The sequence below is a fragment of the Saccopteryx bilineata genome, chromosome 6 (genome assembly GCF_036850765.1).
Source record: "Saccopteryx bilineata isolate mSacBil1 chromosome 6, mSacBil1_pri_phased_curated, whole genome shotgun sequence".
Taxonomy (NCBI): domain Eukaryota; kingdom Metazoa; phylum Chordata; class Mammalia; order Chiroptera; family Emballonuridae; genus Saccopteryx; species Saccopteryx bilineata.
In genome coordinates this window covers 127,815,133-127,837,733 of record NC_089495.1, presented here as the reverse complement: position 1 = coordinate 127,837,733, position 22,601 = coordinate 127,815,133, and the positions used below count along the sequence as shown (strand labels likewise).

At 49.5% G+C, this 22,601-nt stretch overlaps 1 protein-coding gene across 2 annotated transcripts in view; it reads left to right on the top strand.

The window, feature by feature from the left end:
- Positions 1–22,601, top strand: part of NPLOC4 (NPL4 homolog, ubiquitin recognition factor) — a 72,981-nt gene that overhangs the window by 46,360 nt on the left and 4,020 nt on the right. For both annotated transcript variants that reach the window (XM_066236103.1, XM_066236104.1), the window contains 5 exons: positions 3,604–3,764; positions 14,049–14,120; positions 17,933–18,028; positions 19,029–19,145; positions 20,728–20,830. In XM_066236103.1, the coding sequence (XP_066092200.1) occupies positions 3,604–3,764; positions 14,049–14,120; positions 17,933–18,028; positions 19,029–19,145; positions 20,728–20,830 (549 nt within the window). The remainder of the gene's footprint in view (positions 1–3,603; positions 3,765–14,048; positions 14,121–17,932; positions 18,029–19,028; positions 19,146–20,727; positions 20,831–22,601) is intronic.

Here is a 22,601-nt window from a genome sequence, read left to right as displayed (position 1 = left end):
ACACAGGCGCCTTTTGAAATAAATGTGCTTTTGATGTTGGGGTGGCAGTGGCAGCATATATCACGTGTTAGTATGAACTAATCAAGTCAGATTGATTTGCCTAAATTGTTGGATCAAGTGCTTCAGAGAGTAGAAGGGAGTTTTAAAAGGATTCAAGGAAACTAATTCTACCACATGGAGTCCTTCCTCTAGGGCAGACTGGTCGAGGTTTATTGTGATGGGGACGCTTAGGGCAGCGGGACTGCAGCCAAGGGAGGAGCAGAGAATAGGTGCTCTTGACCCAGTGCAGAGTCTTGCCCCACCAGCTGTGGGTCTGATGGCGGAGCAGTATTGTCTCCCTCGTGCTGCATCACCCTCTGTTCAGGCAGCTATTCCAAGTCAACCTGTCAGACTGGATACCGCCTTCTTAGAACGTTTTGTGACACCCCCTTACTCCCCAGAAAGTAAAATTCATACCTAATATTCCTGCCTATACACTGAATTCTGAAAAAGGAGGCAGAGTAATAGCCAAACTATAACATGAAGAAGTGATAGTAAAGAAATATAGTAAAACAGTATGTTTCAGCATGTCAGTGCTTAGGCTGTCACCTGATCAGGACAGCACGTGAAGGAGCCAGAGCTGACAACTGGGGATGGGCTGATGGCAGGTGACACACCACTGGTCTCACATGAGTTTCTAGCGATGCTCAGTGACTCTGTGAAGCTCTGAGCAGAGCAGCGTTTCTCCCTCAGTTACATGGCATTGTCTTGCTAGGGACAGCACAATGTACGAAAGCTGCATGTTTATTTTTGTGCTTGTCTATGAGATACAGTCCCTCCAAATCTCATCGTCAGAGCAGAGATTTTTTTTTTTTTAACAGAGACAGAGAGTCAGAGAGAGGGATAGACAGGGACAGACAGACAGGAATGGAGAGAGATGAGAAGCATCAATCATTAGTTTTTTGTTGCGCATTGCGACACATAGTTGTTCATTGATTGCTTTCTCATATGTGCCTTGACCACGGGCCTTCAGCAGACCGAGTAACCCCTTAATCGAGCCAGCAACCTTGGGTCCAAGTTGTTGAGCTTTTGCTCAAACCAGATGAGCCCACGTTCAAGCTGGCACCTCGGGGTCTCGAACCTGGGTCCTCGGCATCCCAGTTCGACGCTCTATCCACTGCGCCACCGCCTGGTCAGGCAGAGCAGAGATTTTTGTCTGCATGAATGTGCAGGTACATTCAGGGGCCTGTCAGCTGTGGGATACTTGTTGGTTGTGTGGGATTCTCCTGAACTCAGCAAGATGTCTGCAATCTTTGCCTCCAGGCTCTAGACCAGGTGTCCCCAAACTATGGCCCCCGCAGGCCGCATACAGCCCCCTGAGGCCATTTATCCGGCCCCCTGCCGCACTTCCGGAAGAGGCACCTCTTTCATTGGTGGTCAGTGAGAGGAGCACTGTATGTGGCGGCCCTCCAACAGTCTGAGGGACAGTGAACTGGCCCCTTGTGTAAAAAGTTTGGGGTCCCTTGCCTAGACCTTCCTGCCACTGCTGAGCAGCCAGAACCTTTCAGACTTCCAGAGTGCCCCATGAGAGCTGCAGCTTGATTCCCCTTTGGCTCCTGGGGTGACTTGACCCCTTAATTTCTATGAGGAACTACTCGATGGGCCAAAGACACATTTTTAAAATTGTAACTAGTTTCTAATTTGGGCTGCTTGTACCTTTAGTTTTAGAGTCCCCTTCTTACTGGGAGTTTGGAAGTTACAGATTGTCTGGAATTTTTGCCTTTGAAATGTTTGAGAGCCAGACAGACAAAATCGGTGTTCCCTGACCAGTAAATTAATCTCTTTTGTCAAAGAAACTAAAATAGAGATATTGAAGGTTTAAGTTTTTCAAAGCCATAAAGAATAACAGACGTTAGAGTGTGATGGGATTCCAGACATGCGTGTATCTGTGGTGTTGGAAGGGGTCCATGTGCGCAGTTTCAGAGCTCGCCTTTCACAGCATGGCCATCTTCACCTCAGGGTCTCAGCTGGGTGCCTGCTCAGGTTCCCTTGCCCACATCATTTCTACGTAGCAGCTCTTTGTACTTAGCTCTGTCCTTGATTTTAAGTCATTGGAGGTTTTACGGAGTGGGGATTGAGATAGATGCTAGTGTGATGGCGTGGAGGGTGATGCATGTGCAGTGAAGTGGCATTCTAGGTTGTGCCACGCTGCCCGCAGGTCTGGCAGTGCCCATAGCTCCTGAGCATGGTGTCCGTGTAGATTTCTCTAAGGCAGAGACTGTTGTATGTGCAAGGCAAATGCTGTCATTGTTGTCACTGAAAATGGCTTCTGTCCTGCTGTCCTCCTTTCTGCTCCATACTTCTTCTGCCGCCAGATGAATCCAGTCCACCTTTGCTCACTCAAACAGAAGTTTGCTGGCACACAGGGTTCTGTCATTAAAAACCAAGAGCCCAAAAGCCTTGGCTGGTGGGCTCAGCGGTAGAGTGTTGACCCAGTTTGTGGAAATCTTGGGTTCGATTCCCGGCCAGGGCACACAGGAGAAGCGCCCATCTGCTTCTCCACCCCTCCCCCTCTCCTTCCTCTCTGTCTCTCTCTTCCCCTCCCGCAGCCGAGGCTTCATTGGAGCAAAGTTGGCCCAGGTGTTTGCTGGGCATGCTGGGTGGATCCCAGTTAGGCACATGTAGGAGTCTGTCTGACTGCCTCCCGCTTCTAACTTCAAAAAATACAAACAGCCTGACCTGTGGTGGCGCAGTGGGATAAAGCGTTGACCTGGAACACTGAGGTCGCCGGTTCGAAACCTTGGGCTTGCCTTGGTCAAGGCACATATGGGAGTTGATGCTTCCTGCTCCTCCCCCTTCTCTCTCTTTCTGTCTCTCTCTCTCACTCCTCTCTCTCTAAAAAATCAATAAAATTAAAAAAAAAAATACAAACAAAAAACCAAAATACCAAGAGCCTGAGTACTTGATACTGATCAGAGTTTGAGTGGTTATTGGAGAATGTTTCCAAGTCCTGTTTCCCAATTCTGTGACATCATGTCCTTGGTCGGGCGCTGCAGCAGTGTCTTTGTGCTCTGTGTTCAAGGCTTCATGCTCAAGCCACTGGTAAAATTGCCAACAAATGTTTCTAACTTTTTTTTTTGGTATTTTTCTGAAGTGAGAAGCGGAGAGGCAGAGACAGATTCCCGCATGTACCCGACCAGGATCCACCCAGCATGCCCACCAGGGGGTGATGCTCTGCCCATCTGGGGCGTTGCTCCGCTGCAATCGGAACCATTCTAGCACCTGAGGTGGAGGCCATGGAGCCGTCCTCAGCGCCCAGGACAACTCTGCTTCAATGGAGCCTTGGCTGTGGGAGGGGAAGAGAGAGATAGAAAGGAGAAAGGGAAGGGTAGAGAAGCAGATGGGTACTTCTCCTGTGTGCCCTGGTCGGGAATCGAACCCCGGACTTCCATGTGCCAGGCTGATGCGCTACCACTGAGCCAATTGGCCAGGGCTGTTTCTAATTTCTTAATGACCACAGATTACTGTGAATTTTTGCTCTGTTGGGCTGAAGTGAAGAGTAACAGATATGGGCTTGTTCTGAATGTACTTCGTGGGTGTTCACAGAAGGTTTTTCTTTTACAGGTGGTCCCGACAATCAAGTCCACTTTGAAGGGTACCAGGTGTCCAATCAGTGCATGGCGCTGGTCCGGGATGAGTGTCTGCTGCCCTGCAAGGATGCCCCTGAGCTCGGCTATGCCAAGGAGTCCAGCAGCGAGCAGTACGTGCCTGATGTGTTTTATAAGGTAAAAAACACAACAGTGCAGAGGCTGCGAGTGGATAGAGGACGATGTGGACACTGGCCTGCCTGGGCCTTGATCAGTTCTGATGCATTTTGGCCACATGGAGCGTTGGTCAGTCGTGGTCTTTTTAGTGTCTAGCTTGTGAATAAAGGCATTGCATAGCATTTCCAGGGCTTGTTAGGGCCTGTAACTGGAAGTGGACATAACATCACTGGGTCTGGGGTATAGAACACCAATCAACCCATTGCAACACAGACTTTTTTGGTTTCTAAAAATGAGAAGACGTGTGTGCCAGGGCCTCACCAGGAGTAAAGAATGGAGGCTCTCCTAAAGGTGTCAAAGTGTTAGCTGATAATTTTAGACAAGTCATTGTCCATTCTAAATCTTTGTTTCTTGTGAAAGCTATAAAAACTATTTTTATTGAAAGATGCCATTTGGGTTGAATGTGTCATTTGGGTTAGTATTATCCTCAGCTCAGGACTTATCCCTGGTCATGATTAGGGCAGCCTACACCACCTGGTCAGGCTGATCTTCATTTGTCAAGGTTCTTTTCACCATGTGAAGATTTGGGTGGTGGCACAGTGGGCAGAATGTTGACTTATGACACTGAGTTCCCAGGTTCGAAACCCCAAGGTTGCCTGCTTGAGTGTGGGCTCATCTGGCTTGAGCACAGGGCTACCGGCTTGAGTGTGGGATCATCAACATGATCCTGAGGTCACTGGCTTGAGCCCAAAGGTTGTTGGCTTGGAACCAAAAGGTCACTGGCTTGTGTAAGGGGTCGGTCACTGGCTTGGCTTGAACCCCCCAAGTCAAGACACGTATGAGAAGCAATCCATGAACAACTAAGGTGCCACAAATACAAGTTGATACTTTTTTTTTTTTTGTGACAGAGACAGAGTCAGAAAGACAGACAGATAGGGACAGGTAGTCTAGAGGGAGAGAGATGAGAAGTATCTGTTCTTTGTTGTAGCACCTTAGTTGTTCATTGATTGCTTTCTCATGTGCCTTGACCGAGGGGCTACAGCAGACTGAGTGACCCCTTGCTCGAGCCAGCGACCTTGGGCTCAAGCTGGCAACCTTGCTCAAACCATATGAGCCTACGCTTAAGCTGGTGACCTCGGGGTCTCGAACCTGGGTCCTCCGCGTCCCAGTCCGATGCTCTATCTATTGCGCCACCACCTGGTCAGGCAAGATGATGCTTCTTTTCTCTCCCTCTTCCTGTCTGTGTCTCTCAAAAGAAAACAAGGTTGAAGGTTTGCTCCAGTCACCTGACTCAAAGTGTTTCTTACGGGAAATCGGTTGTCACCCTCGTGTGTGCCTCTGTGAATAGTGTAACTCTTCCTGCTGGCTGACCTGTCCTCCCCGTGTCATAGATTTTAGCGATTTGATCATGATGTGCCCAGTGTCCTGACACATCATGTGTCCTGTGTTTGAGGTCTGTTGAACTTCTTGTGTGGGTGGGTTGATGGTGTCATATTTTGGCCATTGTTTTCATTTTCTGATGCTGCCCTAATGTGGCTGCAGAGTGGGTGGCTGTAACAGCACTGTGTCTCACCTGACAGCTCTGTGCTTGGGAGACTGGTCAAAGATCAGCTGCATGTCTGCTCTGGGCCAGCCAGGCCACAGGTGTGTGTGGGTCGTGGCTCTGTTGCATTTGAGGTGTTGGCAGTGCTGAGCTCCTTGACATCTGTCCTCATCCATAGGACGGCTTGCAGTGTGGCCTGCAGGATTGTCTATCTCTGACCCAGCACAGCCTTGAAAGGACTTGAAAGCACTGGATTGGGCTTGCCCAGGTGACCCAGGTCATCTCTTTATTTTGAGGGCAGATGACTAGTGACCTTCATTATACCTGCACAGCCCCCTTGTCACGTAAGACTTGTTCCCAGCTACTTTTAGTTTTATTTATTTATTTATTTATTTATTTGTATTCTTCTGAAACTGGAAACGGAGGCAGTCAGACAGACTCCCGCATATGCCCGACCGGGATCCACCTGGCACACCCACCAGGGGGCTATGCTCTGCCCATCTGGGGTGTTGCTCTGTCGCAGCGCCTGAGGCAGAGGCCACAGAGCCATCCCCAGCGCCCGGGCCATCTTTGCTCCAATGGAGCCTTGGCTGCAGGAGGGGAAGAGAGAGACTGAGAGGAAGGAGAGGGGGAGGGGTGGAGAAGCAGATGGGCGCTTCTCCTGTGTGCCCTGGCCGGGAATCGAACCCGGGACTTCCGCACGCCAGGCCAACACTGTACCACTGAGCAAACCGGCCAGGGCCTACTTTTAGTTTTAAAATCATGTTTTTAGCCTGACCAGGAGGTGGCGCAGTGGATAGAGCGTCGGACTGGGATGCGGAAGGACCCAGGTTCGAGACCCCGAGGTCGCCAGCTTGAGTGCAGACTCATCTGATTTGAGCAAAGCTCACCAGCTTGGACCCAAGGTCACTGGCTCAAGCAAGGGGTTACTCGGTCTGCTGAAGGCCCGCGGTCAAGGCACATATGAGAAAGCAATCAATGAACAACTAAGGTGTTGCAACGCGCAATGAAAAACTAATAATTGATGCTTCTCATCTCTCTCCATTCCTGTCTGTCTCTGTCTATCCCTCTCTCTGACTCACTCTCTGTCTCTGTAAATAAATAAATAAATAAATAAAAATTAAAAAAAATATTTTAAAAAAAATCATGTTTTCAAACTTCTGCTCTTGGGAACTGGTACATATTTGTATTGAGCAACTCTGCTGTTACTCGTCCCTCTAATGTGCACATGTGTTCTTTTGGCTTTTTTCATGAGACGTTCAGTGTCTCCCCATCTTGGCTCCTCTTCTGGAACAAGGTCCAGAGTCCAGCACTTTGTTCTGTTTTAATCATTGTGGAAGTGCTCTCAGGATTTCATGATTGACTCAGTTTGCTGTGGGTTTTTCTTTTTGTACTACCCTTTATCTGGTTGGGAATTTGTTTTTACTTCCATGTCTTCTGAGTTTCTTGCATGTGGCCGTGGGACCCGTGTTGCTTCCATGGTCACATTGCTGTTCCTGTACATTGTTTACCTGCCTGCAGCTAGACACACTTCCCAGGTTAGTGTGTACCCTTGGCAGATTGGCGACCTGAGAAGGCAGACACTGAAGTAACCCTTGTAGTGCTCCTGTGGGCTTTGGGGCAGATTTAACAGACTTGTGAGCAGGACCTGCTGCAGGGTGTGTCCAAGGCCACATCCTGGTGTTGCCTATGTGACGCAGGCTGGAGGTCCAGCCCCAGGCTAGATAGACACCTGCGTGGGAGATACTGTTGATCACTAGCAGCGTTTGTGTGAGGATTATTTAGAGGTATATACAGCATAAAATGCACAGTGTAAAATTAAACATGTGCCTCTTAGTGTCTTTTGAAGAAACGTGTAGCTGTTTTTGCAAGTATACACATTGCATCCTGCAGGAGAGCAATGATGTCTGTGCTAGGTGCATGTGTAGCCAGTGAAGGGGGGCTGCAGGAGCACCTCCCGTGCAGGTGGGGACACCTGTGTGTGTGATTTGCAAATTCAGCATGTTCCTTTTGGGGCACTTGGGCAGAGGGATTTGTAGCCCCCCCCACACACACCTCATGGTCTCCTTCCCTAGGCAGCAGTTGCTTGTCCCCTCTGGCACCCTTGGTCTGGCAGGGAGACGGAAGGAAGGCAGATTGAATGATAACCACTATTCACATCCAGCGTGATGCCTTATCCTTTCTTTTTCTGTTTCTTTTTTTTTTTTTTTTTTCCTCATTTTTCTGAAGCTGGAAACGGGGAGAGACAGTCAGACAGACTCCCGCATGCGCCCGACCGGGATCCACCCGGCACGCCCACCAGGGGCAATGCTCTGCCCACCAGGGGGCGATAATCTGCCCATCCTGGGCATCGCCATGTTGCGACCAGAGCCACTCTAGCGCCTGGGGCAGAGGCCACAGAGCCATCCCCAGCGCCCGGGCCATCTTTGCTCCAATGGAGCCTTGGCTGCAGGAGGGGAAGAGAGAGAGAGAGAGGAAAGCGCGGCGGAGGGGTGGAGAAGCAAATGGGCGCTTCTCCTGTGTGCCCTGGCCAGGAATCGAACCCGGGTCCTCCGCACGCTAGGCCGATGCTCTACCGCTGAGCCAACCGGCCAGGGCTCTTTTTCTGTTTCTTTAAAATAAAATTGTTAAGTTGTAATTACACAGAATAAATGACTATATTTGTTAACTAGGTGGCCCAATCATCGTGTTTAATTAGCCTTATGCTGATGACTCCCTCAGTTGTTTCTGTTGGTTGGTAGGGTGTTGGTGCAGCTTCAGACTTGGTGCTGGTGCCTCCGTTGTGGCTCTGGCCAGGGTTAGGTGAGGGTGCAGCTTGGCAGCATGATGTGGACTTCAGAGTGTGGGGTCTGATGGTGTTGCAGGGCCATTAGCCTGATGAGCCTTCAGGGAGTAAGATGGAGCTGAGTAGTCGGGGACAGCACACACCCCAAGTGGCGGTGGAGCCTAGAAGCTGAGCTGGGAATGGGGATGCTGTGGGCACTACATGGCTATTGGGGCCTTGACAAGCAGCTGGCATCCAAGGTGAGGCTTGTTGACATGGGTCCCAGGGGAGCCTGGGGGTACTGAGTGGGCAGGCAGACAGTTTTGAAGAAGCTGGGCTGCAAAGGGAGGGTGGGCAGGGGCAGTGCTGGTGTGGAAGTGGGATCAGGACGGCCTCCTGTTTGGCTTTTTCACGTGAGAGAAATAACCCACATGTGTGCTGGCCTTGGTCTGGTGCAGGCTGATTGTGGTGCGGGGGGCGGGGGGACCAGGGACTGCAAGTTATGTCTGAGAAGACAGAGGAGACGGTGCCGGCACATGTGCAGTGGGGGTCCTTGGGAATTTAGATGGGGCTTGTGTGATGAGTGTGGGCTGGGCAGCAGGTCCTCGAGGTATGGGCATGGTTCAGAGTTTCAGGTGCCTCAGGAGGGCAGGTTTTCTAAAAATTAACCTACAGGACATTTATTAACATGAAATCAGGTTTGTGTTTATTATGAAGAGTAGGAAATTATGGATAATTAAGAAAACGGGCCCTGGCTGGGTTACTTGGTTGGAGCATCATCCTGATACGCCAAGGTTGTGGATTCAATCCCTGGTCAGGGTGCACACAAGAATTGACCAATGAGCCTGACCAGGCAGTGGCGCAGTGATTAGAGTCGGACTGGGATGCAGAGGACCCAGGTTCGAAACCCAGAGGTCACTAGCTTGAGCATGGGCTCACCAGCTTGAGCGAGGGGTCGCTGGCTTGAGCATGGGATCATAGACATGACCCCATGGTCACTGGCTTGAGCCTGAGGTTACTGGCTTGAGCAAGGGGTCACTTGATCTGCTGTAGCCCCCTGGTCAAGGCACATATGAGAAAGCAATCACTGAACAACTAAGGTGCTGCAACAAAGAATTGATGGTTCTCATCTCTCACCTTTCCTGTCTGTCTGTCCCTATCTGTACTTCTCTGTACTTCTCTCAAGAATTGACCAATGAATGCATGAATGGGTAGAACAACAAACTGATGTTTTCCTCTCTTCCTTTTTCTAAGAAAAAAAAAAAGACCCCCAGCCTTTGCCTGTTCTTCCAGCTCCCCTTTGCATGCAGGAAGCACATCAGGTGCAGCCCCACTGGGTCTGCAGCCTCTTCCCTCAGCCCAGACTTAGATGTTGTGTCAGGTGTTCCACATGCCCAGGTGCTGGGACAACAGTGATGAGCAAGTCATACTTGGTCCCTCCTCCCAGGCTCTCAGTGACTACAGGTGTCCCGGGTGGTGGGAAGGGAGCCATCCAGGGCCACATGGGCAGAGGTCTGTTGAGCTGGCATGTGTGTATGATGGGTTAGTGGGCAGTAGGAAGCCAGAAAGAGAGGTGGAAGGTGGTTCTGGAACATCCTGCTGGATGTGTGAAGAATGGTTTGGAGGCAGGAGACTTGTGCAGCATTACTGGTAGTCAAGCCAGTAAAGGGCAAAGGGGAGATGTGAGAGAGGCCTGAAGTCCAGTATGAAACAGCAGGAAAGCTGAAAACCAGTCATGGAGGGAGGCCACTGTATCTGAAGATTTGTTCTGGGGTGCAAGGTTGGGCAGCTCAGTGAGAAGGCTGGTTCTGTAATCCAGGTGACATGTGTCTACTCCTGTGGCCTTTGGGGTGGAGAAGGTATGTAGGGCCAAGTCAGGTCTGTGGTTTGGGTGGGGTGGGTGTGGCAGCAGAGTGAGAGCATTGGGGGCTGTGGGTCAGGTGCCACTGTTCACAGTTTGCTATGGGGGGACAGGAACGTCAAGAGATGTACCATTTTTAAGGTCATCTTGCACAGAGAGCCCAAATTAAAGCCCTGAAAGTAGATGAGAGAAGCTGAGATTGTTCAGGGGACAGAGAGAATGTTGGACAGACCCAGGAAACTTGCTTTTAGGGGGCTAGCCTGGCCGGGGTGGGGCTGATGTGGAGTGTGGGGCCAGTGGATGTGGAGCTGAGAGGCCAGGGAAAGCTGGCAGGTGGCTACAGCGGGAGGAGGGGCATTGCTCCCTGGAGGAGCTGGCTGGAGGGGACAGGGCTCTCCGAGGGCCCCTTCTGTCATGCCCATCACGTGGTTTACCACCTGTTCCTCATCCCAGAGTTTGGTGCTTACCCACAGTGCTGTGGGCCATCTTGGGGCTCACTCTTGGCTCTGAACTACTTGGGAAAAATTCCCAGAACCGGCATTATTTTGTCAATGGATAACATAAATTTAAGGGGTTTTATGTGTTCTCCCAAGTTCCATCCAAGAAGGCTACACACTTTATTTACATTGGAAAACTATGGACAGGCTAGCCCTGTCTTTTGCCTTCCTGCCCAGGCGGCTCTGGGATCCCATCCTCTAGGTGTGCATGTGTGTCATAATTTCTGAGTCACCTGGGTACCATGGGTGATTTGAGAGGATGTATCACTTTTGTGTCTCTGTGCAAGGTCTTCACATGCCAGGCCATCATTGCCTTGATACTTTTCATACTAAGAAGGTGAGATATTTTCTGATCTGAGTTACAGTAATCCTTTCCCATTATAGCTTCTGCCTTTGTCATCATAGTTAAGAAGCAGTTCTTTACCCAAAGGTGTATATTTACCTATATTTTTGTTTTCTGCTTTTATGATTTAACTTTACATTGAGATCTATAACCCATTTACCCATTTTTTTTCTTCATTTATCATAGGTCATAATACATTTTTCTACATACTTGTTATGGCAAGACCCTGCACTATTCAACTTTTTAAAAGAAATGTTTTAATAACAGATGAAAAATAGGATTGTTCAGAAAAACTTGTCAATTAACCAAGAAATAGCCAGCAAGAGAAGAGATTCTGAACAGCACATCAACACAATGTCCCAGCCTAGGAGAAGGGACTTTGTGGCAACTGGAGCCTGTGAGCTTGGTTGTTACTTTTTCCCTTGAGTCAGAAATGGGGAGTCTTGCTTGCCAGGAGTCCGCTGTCAGGGTGGAGGCCTGCGGCCACAGGGTCCCTATAAGGGCATGAGGGTGGGCATGGGGTTGGGACGTGCTAAACTCCAAGTTGTGATGGGGCTGGACCGGTTCTCATTGCCCTCTGCCCTTACCAGCTATTAGAGCTCAGGCACCTGACTCACCACGTGTTGTAGACCCAATGGCCTTGTGTTCGTGTTTTGAGCTTGGATTGGCACTGGTCCTGCTTGCTCCTAACAAGCACTCTGTGGGTCTCATCAACCCCAACCCACTGTTTCCTAAACGGTGATTCTTTGTGAAGCTGTTGTGAGAACTTTTTCTTGCTTTATTCTATGAAGTCACAGATCTAGCTGCTCATGTCACTTATTCCCCTTGTCAGGTCTTTAAAGAAAAACATGTTCAGGGTTTCATTTGCCTTTTCCAGAGCAGGGTGGTGCCCCAGTCAGTGGCATAAGTGGCTGTCCTGGCACCAGGCCCACATGCCTTTGCACTCACAAAGACAGAGGTCCTAGGTTTCTCTTTGCTGTCACAGTGCTGGTGCCACTATTTCCAGATGTGGCCCATAGCAGGTATTGAGGCAGTGGGGACCTTGATTTCTGACTCTCCCAGTATGCCCCAGGTGGCAATAAAAAGGCTGACACTTTGGCAGCTGCCAAACTTAGCATTAAGATGTCTTCCTCCCAGGGTACTGCACCTGACATTTGCTGACTCCTGTAAAGAGTGATTGCCTTTTCAAATGGTGGATAGGGCTTGGGATTGGCTGGCAACAGTAATGCAGGGAAGGCATGGGGGAGAGATAGATGTTGTCTGTCTTTCCCCCAGGGAAGAGGGGTGCAGCACATTTATCTTCTTGAGGAGCAGGGAGATTTAGCTGGGTAGTTAAATTTGAAAGAGAATAGCTTGTCACAGAAAAAGAGGACATTTAACAAGAAACCTCCCTGGAGGGGAGGATTAAAGTGAACAGGTACTGGGAAAATGTTTCTGTGTATTAGAGCTTAATTAGATCTGACAATGAATTCCAGATGGGCTAATTACGTGTGAGTTGTTGCAGGTTATTTCTTGTAGGGGCAAGCGAATATTTTTGGAAATGGTCATATGGTTTGATTGGACTTGATTCCTGCCTCTTACCACATCTCCTCCATCAAGAAACTACAGCTTCCAGGCCCCCAGGCCCCTAGGCCCCTCTCAGCAGGCTCCCATCTTGGGCTGCCCTGTTGAAGCTGGTGAGCTGCCACGGAATGCAGCCCATACTGATGGCTGCAGACGCCATCATGGGCACACCCACCCTGTAGAGCAGGGGTCCCCAAACTTTTTACACAGGAGGCCAGTTCACTGTCCCACAGACCGTTGGAGGGCCACCACATACAGTGCTCCTCTCACTGACCACCAATGAAAGAGGTGCCCCTTCCAGAAGTGCAGCAGGGGGCCGGATAAATGGCCTCAGGAGGCCGTAGTTTGGGGACGCCTGCAGAGGGACTAGCGGGTCCTACCCAGATGGATGGAGTACCCCTCAGCCTCCTAGGAAGGCAGGCATGGCTATGTTGTTCACAGGAAGGTGTCTTGTGATGGAGTGTCGATGCTTCCGAATAGAAAGCTGGTGAGGTAGACTGGGGCCACTCTGCAGGCATGCAGAGGGGCAGGTGTTTGTTGCAGCTCTTTAGATTGTGAACACAGAAGGTAGGGACAGTGTGGCTAAACTGAGATGTGTTGCAGCCAGAAATATCCATCCTAAAAAGGAGCAAAGCCTGTTGGAGGCGGCAGACTTGGTCTGACCTAGGGACAGCTTCTGTGTCCCCAACAAGGTGGATATGCTGGGGTGGCCATGCACGCCTCAGGACGATCTGCTTGACATCCATTTGGGTCTGAGATCTTTAATAAACATAAACTTTTATGTAAGACCCATAATTGGAACATATGGGAATATAGTTTACATATGACTCCATGAGTGATTTATATAATGTTAAGTGATGCTTTAGATTAAAAATATGACCCCCCTGCCTGACCTGTGGTAGTGCAGTGGATAAAGCGTTGACCTAGAACGCTGAGGTTGCCGGTTCGAAACCCGGGGCTTGCCTGGTCAAGGCACATATGGGAGTTGATGATTCCTGCTCCTCCCTCTTCTCTCTCTTTCTTTCTCCTCTCTAAAATGAATAAATAAAATCTTAAAAAAATAAATAAATAAAAATATGACCCCCTCCTGCAGGATCTTTAATGAAAAGCATCAGTTTTTACGAATTTATTTCTAGAGCTCTGTTTGAACACAGCATGTTTGACATAAATCAGAACTTATTGTCATTTTATGATTAATGAACATATGCTGGCCCTTTTTCCCCATAATTAAACTTTATGTTCTGTGCATCTGACAAAGCAAAACAAGTTTCAGCTTTGAAAGATTGGTGGTGGGTTTCCATGTCTGTGTATTTGTGTGTATGTGTACTCATTTGTGTGTGTACTTTTTTAGTAACATACAAGTATTAAGTTCCTGTAGAACTGGGCTTCCAAAGGTGTAAGATGGTTAAGAATTAGCATTCAGACCTGAGACAGAGAGGTTGTAGGGGAGGAGAGGGCCCAGATGTAGCTGGGGCAGGCGGGGCTGGGACTCCTCGTGGAGACTGCTGGGCAGCTGAGAGCATGGTTGTTTCTGTGTTGAGGCTGTTGTGAAGAGCTCCCAGAGATGATGGAAGGTGGGTTCTTGCAAAAAAGGCACATTTTACTTTCTGCTTTTTGTACACCTCAACAAGAATTGTTATAATATAATAAAAAGTAAGACAAGCATGTGAAAGGAAAAACGTCACTGGTCAGCAAACTTCTACTCATCCTGTTTACCTTTGTTTCCCGTTTCAGGACATAGACAAGTTTGGCAACGAGATCACCCAGCTGGCCCGCCCGCTGCCCGTGGAGTATCTGATCATAGATGTGAGTGTGTGTCGTTCCCTGCCCGGGCACACAGCAGGCATGCTAGAGGCAGGGCTGCTGGGTGGGGCTGTGCCCAGCTGCTGCAGCTTGCACAGCTGGTACAGGACAGATACCCAGGAGGTATTAGAATTGTCAAGCTCCTGGCATCCTGAGAAGCTCACAGTTTTAAGGGATTTTCCTTTTAGTTTTAGGGTTTCTTTCCTTAAAAACAGTTTACGGGTTGGCCCTGGCAGGGTAGCTTAGTTGGTTAGAGCATTGTCCTGAGACACCGAGGTTGCAGGTTTGATCCCCGGTCAGGGCATGTATGGGAAGCAACCAACACATGCACAACTAAGTGGAACAATAAATGAATAAATGATTGCTTCTCTCTCTTTCTTTTTCTCCTTTCCTCCCTCCCTCTCTCTTTCACCCTCTCTCTCTCTCTCTCTCTCTCTCTCTCGTGCGCTCTCTCCCTTATCTATGTCTCTTTAAAATCAATGAATTAAAAAAATGAAAGTAGGGGTTAACTTCTCCCAAACTAAAGTGTAACAAAGGAACACCAACTGGTTCATCCTGTAGAGTATGCAGGTGCTACCCTGGTCATAGCTGCTGCCACTGCTGGGCACATGGTGGGCCTTCCACCTGAGTTGGTTCCCCAGGGACACAGTTGTCACTCTGTCCTTGAGTGAAGGCAGTGTGGTTCCTGGGTGGAAGGAACTCCAAGAACCAAAAGGCACCAGCTCCAGTGTGTCTTCCCAAGGTTTCAGCTCCTCTCTGGTGGCAAGCTCTGGTCACAGAGATGTGGCTGCACCCCAAGGTGGTGACTGCTGCAGGACGAAAGCCTGGTAGTTTGCAGCAATCAGCACTCTGTCCAGAGGGGACAGGAGCAGCTCGTACCCTGCATGCTGCCTGCCAGGACATTTCTGGGTTGCATTAGACTTGGCACAGGCACGTCATAAAGGATGTAAAATTGCCCTAGCCGGTTGGCTTGGTGGTAGAGTGTCAGTTTGGCGTGTGGATGACCCGGGTTCGATCCCCAGCCAGGGCATTCAGGAGAAATGAGCATCTTCTTCTCTACCCCACCCCATCTCGCTTCCCTATCTATCTCTTCTTCCCTCCTGCAGCAGCCATGGCTCGATTGGAGCGAACTGGCCCTGGGCCTTGAGGATGGCTCCATGGCCTCCACCTCAGGCGCTAAAAACTGGCTTCGGTTGCAATGGAGTAAGGTCCCCAGATGGGCAGAGCACTGCCCCCTAGTGGGCTTGCCAGGTGGATCCTGGTCAGGGCACATGCGGAAGTCTGTCTCTGCCTCCCCTTTTCTCACTAAAATAAAAATAAAAAAGAACAAAATAAATAAAAAGGATGTAAAATAGCTTTGTGTTTGGAGCAGCATTTTTCCTGGAGCCAAGCCCGTCAATGCTCCACCCAGCTGATGGCTTCTGAGAACATATTTATTATCTAGGCCATAAAGGCATCTGATTTTTTAGACTACCTGGAGTGTAATTAAGATGCAGACAGATTTAAAAAAAATATGAAAACAAATTGGTGGACTGTACACTTAGGAGGAGGAGTCGGCGTAGGAGGAGGAGTCTGCGTGATTCCACACTCACTAGTAGGCTTTCTTTTGTGCCAGTTCACTACCAGATCTGCCTTCCCAAAGGGAGGCCCTGAGCCGTACACAGGCTTTGTTTTAGCAAACTAAGTGGAACAACTAAGTGGAACAATAAATGAATAAATGATTGCTTCTCTCTCTTTCTTTTTCTCCTTTCCTCCCTCCCTCTCTCTTTCTCTCTCTCTCTCTCTCTCTCTCTCGTGCGCTCTCTCCCTTATCTATGTCTCTTTAAAATCAATGAATTAAAAAAATGAAAGTAGGGGTTAACTTCTCCCAAACTAAAGTGTAACAAAGGAACACCAACTGGTTCATCCTGTAGAGTATGCAGGTGCTACCCTGGTCATAGCTGCTGCCACTGCTGGGCACATGGTGGGCCTTCCACGTGACAGCACGGACACCCTGTCACTGTCTTTCAAAATGTGACAGTGGCTAAGACTGAGTCCCATGTATGCGGCCATTTTGAGGGCTTTATGTGTTGAGCATTTAATCCTTAGAGCAGCCTTAGGAGGTGCAGACACCTAGGTCATTTTTATCTTGCAAATGAGCAAAGAGGCCTAGGATCCGTGGCTGATAGGCCACACAGCTGGGATGTGGCCCTGTAGCTCGGGTCCATTCCCTTCACCACAAGATATTGGTCTGGTTACTGAGGCACAGTCCCAGCCAGTCATGGCCTTCACTGATGTGGAAAACAAAGCAGAGCAACATTATCATTTTTCGAAATAGCCCCAAAGGACCCAGAAGAGCTGCCCTAAGTCTGGCCAAGGTGTAGGCTGCTGCCACTGGTATATTGCAAAAGAAACACTGTGGCCACCATAACCGGCTGACAGGTCATAATCAGTGTTCTTGTGGGGGCGGGGTGCCAAAACCACGTTGATTCTTAAACATTGACCGTAGTCCATGTGGCTTTTATGGGTTAATTTTGATTTAATGTGTCCTCTGTTTTCACCAAAGCATGTCTGAGCCAAGTGAAGGGCTTAGAGTCCCTATGGACACAAGCTCTTTTTATTTATTTATTTATTTTTAATTTTTATTTACTGACTTTAGAAAGAGGAAGGGAGAAAGAGATAGAGAAACTTATGCATTTGTTGTCCTACTTAATGATGCTGTCATTGGTTGCTTCTTGATATGTGTGTGTGCCCTGACTGAGGATTGAACCCACAACCTTGGCATATTGGAATGATGCTCTAACCAACTGAGCTACCTGGCCAGGGCCTGGACACAACTTTTGATTCCAGCTGTCTTCAGGGGAGAGCTGTGCCTGCACCTCAGAGGCCTCATGGAGCAGGGCCTATGAATTCAAAGGGCCTCAGCAAGCTTGCTGAGGTCACTGTGGCTCTCAGGTCATCGGGCTACTCGGCTGCTCTGCACATACCCTCCAGACCCAGTGATGGGAACAGGCCTCCTTGTGCATCCATTCTGTGCCCATAGTTTATTTATTTATTTATTTTTATTTTTTTTCCTGAAGTTGGAAACGGGGAGGCAGTCAGACAGACTCCCACATGCACCTGACCGGGATCCACCCGGCATGCCCACCAGGGGGCGATGCTCTGCCCATCTGGGGCGTTGCACTGTTGCAACCAGAGCCATTCTAGCGCCTGAGGCAGAGGCCATGGAGCCGTCCTCAGCACCCGGGGCTGACTGTTCCAGTGGAGCCTTGGCTGTGGGAGGGGAAGAGAGAGACAGAGAGGAAGGAGAGGGGGAGGGGTGAAGAAGCAGATGGGCGCTTCTCCTGTGTGCCCTGGTTGGGAATCGAACCCGGGACTCCTGCACACCAGGCCGACGCTCTACCACTGAGCCAACCGGCCAGGGCTGTGCCCGTAGTTTAACCTGAGATGCCTCCTTGCGCATCCATTCTGTGCCCGTGGTTTAACCCTTGAGTTCATGGTTGCAGAAAGAGCTGTCTGGGAGGCTCGTCACATGGAAACTGCCCCTCGGGCTGACCCAGTGAGGCTTGAGTTCATAGCATAGAGGACAGAGGACAGAACTGCCCGTGTGTGATGCACCTTGGAAATAAGTAGAAGTGATTCTCAGTTTTTTCCCAGAGTCAGTGTCAGAATTTTTGTTGAGGGTGGTACCAGCGGTTAACTCATCCCTCCATGTGGAACAGTCAGGGCTCTTTGGCTGCTGGGACTAACTTGGGGCTTGTTGCTGTGAGGGTTGCCCACAACCCTGTTCATAGCACAACTAATGTGTCATGGGTTGGGTTTTTTTTGTTCACTAGATTACAACAACTTTCCCCAAGGATCCAGTTTATACTTTTTCTATTTCTCAAAATCCATTTCCTATTGAAAACCGGGATGTGTTGGGTGAGACACAGGTAAGCTCTTTTTGAAGTAACTACTGCTTGTTTGGTGCCTGTGTTGCTTTTCCCAAGTGCCCAGCTTTCTGGCTGTCCCCATGCATTGTTTCTGTGACATGGCTGATCTCAGTGATACTCCCTCTAGGCTGGGTGATACATGGCCACCAGGGCAAATCTCGCGAGTCCTCAGGTGATGAATCTATCAGGAGGACCATTTTTAGTTGAATTATTTTTTTCCCCAAAACTTGTCGCTTTGTGTCCTCTCACAACAACTTTCATTGTTTATGTGTTGATGGTATTGTCTCTTTGTGGAGATGTTTCACTCCACTGTCTGCAGTGGCCCCTCTTGTCACCCTGCTGCATTTCTCAGGCACTACATGAGTGTGTAGCCACCACTCTCACTGGCAGCTCAGACCAGATCAGAACTGAGACTGCTAGTTTGTGCCACATGGATGGCCAGTGACACATGGGTATTGCAAAAATGGCTTGGGTAAAAAATGTCCACTGTGCGAGTTTCTGAAGCGGTGGTTGTTTACAGAACCTCTCTGACAGTTGGGTCTCCTCACTGCCCATTTGCCTAGGGACTCAGGGTGCTTGTAGAAGTGCAGAGCTACTTTGTGGGGTAGCACCCTTGAGCCTCCTGTTTTTAGTCCTGCCCAAGGTTGTTAAATTTACTAACACCCACACACACAATACACACGACTCCTTCTCCTTGGGGTCTGCTGCCCTAGGTCAACAATGCAACTACACAGGGAGTACCTGGGTCTCCTGGCCCTCTCCACTGAGAGCGAAGGGCAGGCCCCCGTGTGCATGTGTCTCACAGTCAGGTTCCCTGATCTACTGAGAGTGTCCATTTCTCTGTCCTAGGTCCTCATTAGCAGATATATAAAGAGGGGGGTGTCTTGTCAGCCTTGAATGTATTCAGTTATATATATATTCTGGGAAGAAAGAGCTCTTCTCTGGGAACTGTAACAGAATGTTGTATTTATTTCCTGCTGTCCCATCACCGTCACTCCAGGACTTCCATAGTTTGGCCACCTACTTGTCACAGAATACCTCCTCCGTGTTCTTGGATACTATCTCAGATTTTCACCTCCTGCTCTTTCTGGTCACCAACGAAGTCATGCCTCTACAGGTATGGAACAAGAGTGTATGCCCACTGACACCTGGTGTTGGTGGTCCCCAGGTGGGTCTGGGCTGTGCAGGTGCTTCCTTTCCTCCTGAACCAGATGTGTGTTCACAGTCCCCTTTACATCCTATGGACAGTGGCTTTGCACAGGGGGCTGTTGATTGGAAGTTGAATTTTTTCACATTTAGCATTTGTAGTAAGACACTGTGTAAGTGCCATCTTTGGGGTTGGGCCGATCTCTTTTGTGCTCTCACCACAGGAGAAGCAGCCGTGGTTAGCCCGGTGTCCCCCTGCAAGGAATGGCAGAGGTCTCACAAAACAGCCCTGTCCTGACAGCTTTAGAATCGCAGCTCTGCTTCCTTCCCATGTCCCCTGCCTCCTGAAGCAGCTTTAATAGCTGAGCCCAGACGGCTGGCATCCAGGCCCCGAGCTCACAGCGGCACAGTTGACCTCTGTGAGACACACTGAGGGGAGAGAGAGTGGGTGTACACACAGCAGATTCTATCTGAGCCGTGTGGCAGCCGGACAGCGTGTCCAGCCAGGAGGCCCCAGGCATGTGCAATGGTGTGGGTGGGATTTCTTTCTGTCTGAGACCCAAGCGAACACCAGGGAGAAAGGACTGATTTTTTTAAAGACTTTATTTATTGATTTTAGGAGAGAGGGAGAGAGAAAGAAGGTGGTAGGTGGTGAGGAGCATCAACTCAAAGTAGTTGCTTCCCACATGTGCCCTGACTGGGCAAGCCTGGGGTTTTAAACCAGCAACTTCAGCATTTCAGGTTGATGCTTTAGCCACTGCGTCACCACAAGTGAAAGGACCAATTTCTTCCTGAGCCACTGATAGTCAACTCAATGCATTCCCCACAAGGGTCAGAATAGAATGGAGAGTTGACCTCCCATGTCGTCAGCTGGCCTGTGGCTGCTCGTGTATTCTGCCAGCTTTGTCTTGTGTCTGTATTTTGTCCAAAACTACCCCCTTCTGCTCATACCAGGCACTCTGTGATGTCCCATTGGGTATGCCTTCGCTGTGAAGCCCAGAGAGTTTCAGCTCTGGTGGGACAGGTGGTGAAAGTCTGGGCCCGACCTGCCAGGGCTTTTGCTGGGCAGCAGGTGCTGTTCCTGCAGCCACTCCAGACATCATTTCTGTAAATAACTGTGTAAACTCGTAAAGGCTGGCACATCTCTCACAGAAACTATTTTAATTCTCTGCTTTTTGACCCCGAGACCTGGGCTGTATTTGATGATGTGACTGAGAAGGTAAAGAACCCGAGAGGAGAGTGAGAGGAAGGACTTAGGATGGGGGCTCCTGTCCATCCACCTAAGCCCAGTAGAAAGGGCCAAGCCTTTGTTACCTAGGTGATGACAGATGGCACAGGAGCAACTTGGGGCCATTTAGGAGGGATTCAAATTCTAGCTCAGTTTAGTACTTATATGTATAGACCAAACTGTATGGCATTTTGCATTTTGTAGCGACAGCTGTGAGGTTGTCTCCATCTCCTCTGAAGAATGTCATGATGTTAGGGAAGAAATGAGCAGGAGTTGTCCACTGCAGGCAAAGCATGTTGGAACCTTCCTTTTTGGCTTCTTGCAGGACAGCATCAGCTTGCTGTTGGAGGCTGTGAGGACCAGAAATGAGGAGCTTGCCCAGACATGGAAGAAGTCTGAGCAGTGGGCCACCATTGAGCAGCTCTGCAGTAAGTGGCCTCCCTTTCTCAGTCCCTAGGTCATGCCCTTGAGCTCCCGTTGCCAAAGCCCAGGGGCCCAACACGTGCTCTGCAAAAGCTTCCAAACTTCTCCATGTGCCTGTGAGCCTGACTCCAGACACATTCCAACAGGCATCATGGGCATTCAAAGGGGCACAGATGGACCTCTGCCAGGGTACCCAGGCTTTCAGTGCTGTGACATACATGCTGTGAGGGCCACAGATCTTTGGTACACAGCTGTGTGGAATTCTACACATGTCAGCAGTGGGCACGCTCATCTTCAAGCATCTTAGGAGCATTTGGAAAGTCACTGTTTTAGAGAAACAGAAACCACATTCACACAAGCACCGAGAGCACAGAAACCTTTGGTCTCCTTGGGCTTTTTTTTTTCCCCACCATCCTCAGTGCTTCTGCAATTGATAAAGCTGCAAGGCCTTACTTAGGGAGTTTAGTTGAACAACTTGTTCTCTGTCTCTTTTTTTTCCTTAACAGAGACAGAGTCAGAGAGAGGGATAGACAGGGACAGATAGGAACGGAGAGAGATGAGAAGCATCAATCATCAGTTTTTCGTTGCGACACCTTAGTTGTTCATCGACCACTCTCCCATATGTGCCTTGACCACGGGCCTTCAGCAGACCGAGTAACCCCCCGCTCAAGCCAGCGACCTTGGGTCCAAGCTGGCAAGCTTTTGCTCAAACCAGATGAGCCCGTGCTCAAGCTAGCGACCTCGGGGTCTCGAACCTGGGTCCTCTGCGTCCCAGTTCGACGCTCTATCCACTGCACCACCGCCCGGTCAGGCTCTCTGTCTCTTTAGAATGTGAGGGACACAGTGCTGGTCCTACTGTCAGAACTGCATGAAAAGAAAACAACATAATGAAGGACCACAGAGCTTCTGGGTGTTTCAATATCAGGAGACAGAACTCCCACTGGCTCCATACAGCTTAGATCCTATGGAGGGCCTTAGCTAATTCTGGCTCTAGCATCTAACTATAGTACTATATAGAGAACATAATTTCAACTTTTTTTTTTTTTTTTACAGAGACAGGGGGGGGGATAGACAGGGACAGACAGACAGGAACAGAGAGATGAGAAGTATCCATCATTAGTTTTACGTTGCACGTTGCAACACCTTAATTGTTCATTGATAGCTTTCTCATATGTGCCTTGACCGCGGCCTTCAGCGACTTCGGGGTCTCGAACCTGGGTCTTCCGCATCCCAGTCCGACGGTCTATCCACTGCGCAACTGCCTGGTCAGGCAACATTTTTTAATATGTTTTTAAAAATTGTCTTAGCCCTGGCCATTTGGCTCAGTGGTAGAGCGTCGGCCTGGTGTACAGGAGTCCTAGGTTCAATTCCCGGCCAGGGCACACAGGAGAGGCGCCCATCTGCTTCTCCACCCCTCCCCCTCTCCTTCCTCCCTGTCTCTCTCTTCCCCTCCCGCAGCCAGGGCTCCATTGGAGCGAGGTTTGCCCTGGTGCTGAGGATGGTTCTGTGGCCTCTGCCTCAGGCGCTAGAATGGCTCTGACTGCGGCAGAGCGACGCCCCAAGATGGGCAGAGCATCGCCCCCTGGTGGGCATGCCGGGTGGATCCCGGTCGGGCGCATGCAGGAGTCTGTCTGACTGTCTCCCCGTTTCCGACTTTTTTGTATTCTCAGAAAAATACAAAAAAAATATAAAATAAAAAAAAAGAAAAATACACACAAAAAAATTGTCTTAGAAGAGCATTCCAGCATTTCTTAAACCCAAAAGAAGGCTGTGCCA